At 51.8% G+C, this 7,218-nt stretch overlaps 1 protein-coding gene across 2 annotated transcripts in view; it reads left to right on the top strand.

Annotated features, from left to right (window-relative positions):
• The window catches only part of LOC135116157 (octopamine receptor beta-2R-like), a 37,509-nt gene extending 32,653 nt beyond the window's left edge, over positions 1 to 4,856 (top strand). For both annotated transcript variants that reach the window (XM_064033409.1, XM_064033408.1), the window contains one exon: positions 263 to 4,856. In XM_064033409.1, coding sequence (XP_063889479.1) covers positions 356 to 2,032 — 1,677 coding nt within the window. In that variant the 5' untranslated portion in view covers positions 263 to 355 and the 3' untranslated portion in view covers positions 2,033 to 4,856. The remainder of the gene's footprint in view (positions 1 to 262) is intronic.
• The last annotated feature ends 2,362 nt before the right edge of the window (positions 4,857 to 7,218 follow it).

Here is a 7,218-nt window from a genome sequence, read left to right as displayed (position 1 = left end):
TCATTGTTTCGGAAAATCAGTTTAATCCCATAACTTTTTTTTTTTTTTTTTGATGAGCTGATCTGAAGAGTCTGTGTGTGTGTGTGTGTGTGTGTGTGTGTGTGTGTGTGTGTGTGTGTGTGTGTGTGTGTGTGTGTGTGTGTGTGTGTGTGTGTGTGTGTGTGTGTGTGTGTGTGTGTGTGTGTGTGCGCGCCTGCACGCCCATGCATTCCCTGCAGTAGGCTCGGGGCGTGGACACTCACCGGTCTGTGTTGTGTTGCAGGAGTGAGGGCGGCAGCATGGGCGCGGGGGCGTGCGAGGCGGACATGGCCACGTGGGCGAGGACGCGAGTGGTGCTGAGCTGCCGCTGGCGCTGATGGCCCCACAGACACCGCCCATGTCACAACTCTGGCTTAACACAAGCGTCACAGAAGCGAGTGCAGCGGAGGACGTGATTGCTGCAGCTGCGGACGCCTCTCCCGGAACTGAGGAGGGCGGGAACGGAACCCTAGCGCGGGAGGGCGGCGGGGGCGGAGAGGCGCTTGTTTGGGAAAGTGTGGCCCTGCTGGTGCTGAAGGCCTTCCTCATGGGCAGCATCATCCTGGTCTCTGTGATGGGCAACGTGCTGGTCATCGTCAGCATCGGCCTCAACCGCAAGCTGCAGATCCTCACCAACTACTTCCTGGTGTCCCTAGCCATCGCAGACATGCTCGTGGCCTCCTGTGCCATGACCTTCAACGCCTCCGTGGAACTCTCGGGTCGTTGGCTCTTCGGTTATATCATGTGTGATCTCTGGAACTCCTTTGATGTGTATTTCTCCACTGTGTCCATCTTGCACCTGTGCTGCATCAGTGTTGACCGCTACTACGCCATCGTCAAGCCCCTGGAGTACCCACTCTACATGACCAAGGGGGCCGTGGTGTTCATGCTGGCCAACGTGTGGCTGGCGCCCACCCTCATCTCCTTCGTGCCCATCTTCTTTGGATGGTACGCCACGGCAGACCACCTAGAGCACCGCGCCCTTCAACCTGACTCATGCACCTTTGAGGTTAACAAGGTCTACGCCATCCTGTCGTCGGCCTTCTCCTTCTGGGTGCCGTGCACGGTGATGGTGGTGCTGTACTACCGCATCCTGCTGGAGGCAAGGAAGCAGGAAGCCGCCATCCTGAGTCGCACAAACAGTACGTGCACCATCAACAATGTACAGCGAGGCTTCCCCTCGTCTACCGCTCAGCAAATCTTGTCCGCCTTCAGGCTAAGGAGGAGGCCCAAGCTGAGGAAGAAAAAGGACAAGCACTGCGACAGACAAGAGTTTCAACTGGGCCCGGTGCCGCGCATATCGCGCTGTGACCTGGGCAACGAGCCGCGGCCCGGGGGATTCCGAAAGCCCTCCACCATCTGTACTCAAGAGCAAAGTACAAACGCTAGGAAATCTAGTAAACACTTACTGAATGACACCACCCAGCTGGGCCCGCCGGCCCTTCCGGACACGTCCAGCTCACTGGAGGTGAGTCCGAGGACCACCAGTCCAGACTTGTCGTTCAATGAGGAAGTAGACGATCGCGTGGACACGAGTCCCACCCTCAAGGCGCACCACTCCCGCAACAGCTCCGTCAGCATCAACGGACACACGGGTAGCGGCCTGCCGGTGCGAGTCATCAGCCCGGTGCCCTTTGGGAGGAGAGAGTCCTTGATGCCCCCAAGCGCCCTGCACTACGGGGGCAGCGGAGGCGGGAGCAGTCACAGCGGCGGCCACCCGGTGATGCGCCGCGAACACAAGGCGGCGCGCACGTTAGGCATCATAATGGGCGCTTTCATCCTGTGCTGGATGCCATTCTTCACCTGGTACGTGGCCGTCACCATCTGCGGCGACCGCTGCCCGTGCCCGCAGGCCGTGGTTACCACGCTCTTCTGGATCGGCTACTTCAACTCCACCCTCAATCCCTTCATCTACGCTTACTTCAGAGCCGAATTCCGGGAGGCATTCAGAAAGACCCTGCGACAGCTGAAGTGTTGCACGCGAGACGATGACCTTCCCGGGGCGTTCGTCTGACCCCAGCAGGCGCCCTCACCCCTTCCCTCGGGCTTTCAGTAAAGATTGAGAACCGCTTTTCTTATGTCTGTATGTGCGGCGGTGCAAACTGTATCTGTTGTTCTAATAACTACTGACTTCAATGTGAGGCGACGGTGTTCGTGTGTGTGTGGACTCTGTCAGTGTTAGAATTGGGAAAGAAATCTTCTTCAGGTTAAAACATTCCAGTCCTTGACGTTCCTCTCTTCGTGTGTGTTGTGTCTTGCGTCACCAACAAGTGTTTCCTTCAAAATTCTTCCAGATTCCTTCAGAACAACAACGGACAATGCAGCTCGCAGAGAGAAGGGAACAGAGGCAAGCCAAGGCAGTGCCATCATCATCCTGGGCAGTGCCAGCTGCTGTCGGCTGGACGGAACAAAGGGGTGAGTCGGTAGCATGGGGATCAATGCGCTAAGAAGTTCGTTCATCAGGTGAGGCAGTCATCGTCTGCTTGATAATTATTAGCGCGAGAGTGGAATTCTCTGCTTCACTCGAACATGCCTGAAATTCTATACACATGTATGCATTATGTGGAGTTAAAACATATGCAAAAGAGTACAAGGTTAGTAATTACGAAGGTCTGTGAGGAATCTACCAAGGTAGTAAAACTTCAGCATCCTGCTTTCCCCGGTGTTACTGAATGCTGTCTCTGTAGCAATCTCCTTGAGAGACTTCCATCTATGAATGCCACGAGATAGAACAATGCGGACACTGTGGACCCAAAATAAGCCACCTAGAAGGCAAATCCTAAGCCACAGCCCTGCATCGCTCGGTGCCTGGCGAGGCTCAGCGCGGGCCACCCACCGCCACAAGTAGCCACTCTCCTCCTGGAGGAGCACCAGGCAGGAGTTTGTTCCTTGGCGTGTTAGCAATACTCAGCTGTCCCTGTCTCCTGCATGAATCACTAGAAAAGTGTATTTCCCTGGCAAGGGAAACAACACCCATTATGTAAACACAAAGCCAGCGGAGACACGGATGGGATTTGCATATTAATCTGCGCCTCCCTCAGCTCAGCGCCACCACCACTGTCAAGGCGCACACCCTGCCGGCGACGCGTCGGAACATCAACCACGAGGAAATTCACTCCAACGGCCTCTCGCAGCCGTACTCTCGCACTGCCGGGCAACGGTGCGGCAAGGCAGCCACAGGCAGGCGAGGATGGTGTGCCCGCCGCTGCCGTGCCCCTGCACACACTGCCATACAGACATGTCTCTTCCGGTACTTGCTAACATGCTTTTCTCACTCACGTATTCACCCACTAATTTATTTCTAGTCCTGCAGGCGCCTTCCTCGCGGTGCCACACACAGGCGTCGCCCTTACTCTCCCCTGTCCACACTTGCTTCACGGCTCTCTCCAAAACTTCAATAATCTAGTCACATTTCAATCTGAAAGCTTCCATCCTTCTCCCGACACAACCATTGCTGCATTTGTTCTTTTTTATTTTGTTCAATCCTGTGCCAGTGTCTGTATCTCCTAACTTTCTCTCTCGCTTTTCCTAAAGATAGAAGTTCCAACATTTCCACGAATACCTTTCACCTGAAAACTATAATACGATCTACCAACGCTCAGCCCACAGTGTTTATTCCCCATCAACCTTTTCCAGTTGCTCTGCGGCCCTTACTCCCTATCTTTGGAAGCTGTACTGCCCAGACCACCACCACCTCAACCACCACCACCACCACCAGATAGCGTGGCGCTTGGCTGCACCTAGCTGCCGTGAAGCAGAGGCAGCCTGGTGACCCAAGGGAGCTGCGTCATCTGTTTTCAACGACACCCTCCCCCAACTCTCTTTCACACACACACACACACACACACACACACATTCATACAGTCACGTGGCCGCCACCACCAGGCAGACTCGTTGCCAGTCTTGCCAGAGGTGTGGTGAGTAGTGGTGATGGTGGCGGTGGCAGACACTATGGTACGGCCCTTGCCTGTGCGGTGCGGGAGGGAGGCGGTGCATCCATAAGGAAGCCTCAAGCACCGTATCATCACCCACAATGCACTGAGAACTGGTGTCTGGTCTCATCGTGGACGCCAAAACCAAGAAACAGTCAGGACTGCGCGCCACGCTCGCCTAGCTCGGTCCGGTGCAAGCAAATCAAGACTCACCTGAGCAAAAGCGTCTTCTGAACCACCCGAGGAGCCTCGCCCGTGCAGCTGGGTAAGGTTCCGACGGTGTTTCTGCTGTGGACTCTCTGAACTTCAAAGTATAAAAGACTCTCTTAACAAAATGTTGCATTATAGTCTATCATCTTCCCGTCATGTCAGGCTCAGCGTCGTCGAACTGTCCCCGTAAAGGATGTGTAGTAGATGCAGATACATACTAGACTCTACGACTAACAGTTTTCTATGAATGTGAGGAGTTGTAGTTACGACTTCCGTGCAGTGTTCCAAAATACGTGTGACATTTCTGCTCTGTATATACATGTTAATGTGCACACAGGATCCGTGTAACTGCTGACGAACACTTCCTCTCAGGACTCAGTCTGACTATCTCTTTCCTCAGCCACGGGGTTGCTCGCGCCCGTGGGTCCCCGGCGGCAGGGAGGAAGGCGCCGCCCTCACCCCCTCCCGGTACTCTCTCTCACTTTTCTTTTGTTATCATCAGTTATGTTATGAGTTATCCTTGTTTACAAAGGAGTGTTGTGCTGCTGCAGCGTCTTCACGCTGACCCGTCCCAGCAACAGTCCAGGCATCGCACCGGTGCCGCCAACAGTGACGGCACTCTTACTGAATGAAGAGTGTGGCTACAAACATTCTGCTTGTGTACGAACTTTATAAGTACACACACACATACACACACACACACACACACACACATATATATATTATTATGTGTGTGTGTGTGTGTGTGTGTGTGTGTATATATATATATATATATATATATATATATATATATATATATATATATATATATATATATATATATATATATATATATATATATATATATATATATATATATATATATATATATATATATATATATATATATATATATATATATATATATATAAAACCTTGCACAACTATGGCTATGAGCAACAATAGTGATGCAGCGTTACTCTCGCTGGTAGGGGCATGCGTGCCTCGTGGACGCACATCATCGCTAGACGGCACAAAGGATGTCATTACTTTGTTCCCTCGTAAAGCATTGTAATATTCCACTAACGCGGACAAAGGCAAGACATCTGAATGGGCCTTGTTAGCTGCAGCTCCGCACCGGGACGTGACTTTGTTTCGTCATGGACCAAAATGCTTCACATTCACGGGATTGAAAAGCAAATATGTTGCTGTTTTCTCTCTCTCTCTCTCTCTCTCTCTCTCTCTCTCTCTCTCTCTCTCTCTCTCTCTCTCTCTCTCTCTCTCTCTCTCTCTCTCTCTCTCTCTCTCTCTCTCCCTTTTTTTCTTTTCTTTGTTTCTTTCTCTCGCCTGGACGACGGGCGGTTGCACTTGGCCAGACCGCACCGCGTTGTTAGGAACACAATAATGAGCTCCTTCTTGCGGAGGCCTTCCTGTGGTTCCTGCCAGCGTCTGCTCCACGTTTATTACTTCACCCTTGTTTGATTATTGCACACGTGGTCGGCTGGTCTAAAGCAGCTCACACACACACACACACACACACACACACACACACACACACACACACACACACACACACACACACACACACACACACACACACACACACACACACACACACACACACACACACACACACACACACACACACACACACACACACACACACACACACACACACACACACACACACACACACACACTCCATCCGCGCGACTCGTAAAGAATCACATTCACACATCGAGAGGCGGCGCGTGTGGGCTCAATAGGGCGGGACACTCAGGAGGACGGAATACACCTGGCCCACATGTCATGTCCCGAATGAACACCTGCTCGTGATGTATGAACGTCCGTTATTTGTTATGTTCCTTTGTGGTCAATTTGTGTTGAGCGCCGCGAGGCTGAGACGGTCTGTCATGGTGTCTTTCTGAATCTTCACTTGGGGAGACAATGGGTTGAGAGACACACCATAAAAGCGGCCTTACGTTCACGGCGAGACAGGTTCTCGAGGTGCAGGGATCAAAAGGGGAGAGAGAAAATAGGGAGGAGGGTAACACTGAGGGACGGAGAGGGGGAGAACCAGTGCTGTGGTGTCATATGCTGATATGTATACTTATATCTATATCCATATCTATCCTATCTATCTGTCTATCTATCTATCTATCTATTAATCTATCTATCGATCTATCTATTAATCTATCTATCCATCTAATATATATATATATATATATATATATATATATATATATATATATATATATATATATATATATATATATATATATATATAGTCTGATTCTCTTCATCCATCTTTGGCGTCTTACCAACATTTTTTTTTTCCTTTTCTCTCTCTCTCTCTCTCTCTCTCTCTAATCCACTGCGGCCCACACGGGGTCTCCCTCCCTCCCTCCCTCCCCAGGCGCCGCGGCCTCGCCGGCACTTACTACCGTAGCCGGTGGCGCCGCAGGCCTAATATGCACGAGTGCAGGGCGGCCGCCGCCCTCCGCCTTGAAAAATTACGTTTGGCTACGAGAAGGGGACGGCTCCCCTCAGAATGGCGACGGACCCCCATCTCTCTCGCTTGACTAAGCCAATCAGGTGCTGCGGCGCGGCCCGCGGGGCCCCCGCCACACTCTATCCTCACTATACTGTAGCCTGCGTGGTAAATGTTGTTATATGCTTAAGATGTTCACTTGAAATTCATCTGAAATATCTTATTTTTTCTAAAAAAAAAAATGTATATCATCAAAATTACTCCTGAAGACACCAGCACTGAAGAACATCTGCCGGGCGCCGCCACACGCCCTGTTGCGGCGGGGCGCGGCGCGGGAGCAGAGGTGCTGTGCCACTGTGTGCTGCACCACCTGCTTCATGAACTGCGATGGATCATGGGATGACAAAAGTGTTAGTGTGCTCGCAGGTGGCGGCCACCGTGTATACCGTGCTGGTGTGGCCGCTCTAATAAACATATAAACATCTTCCGCTATTCTTTCCCCCCCCCCCCCACGTGTTTCCGACAGCTGGCGGTGAGGAGCTGCGCGTCGTCAGCTGAGTAGACATCTCTCTGGCACAGGGCGTGTGT

The sequence above is a fragment of the Scylla paramamosain genome, chromosome 30 (assembly GCF_035594125.1).
Source record: "Scylla paramamosain isolate STU-SP2022 chromosome 30, ASM3559412v1, whole genome shotgun sequence".
In the NCBI taxonomy this organism is placed as follows: domain Eukaryota; kingdom Metazoa; phylum Arthropoda; class Malacostraca; order Decapoda; family Portunidae; genus Scylla; species Scylla paramamosain.
The sequence above is the reverse complement of the archived record's forward strand: the minus strand, read 5'-3'. Positions and strand labels throughout refer to the sequence as shown.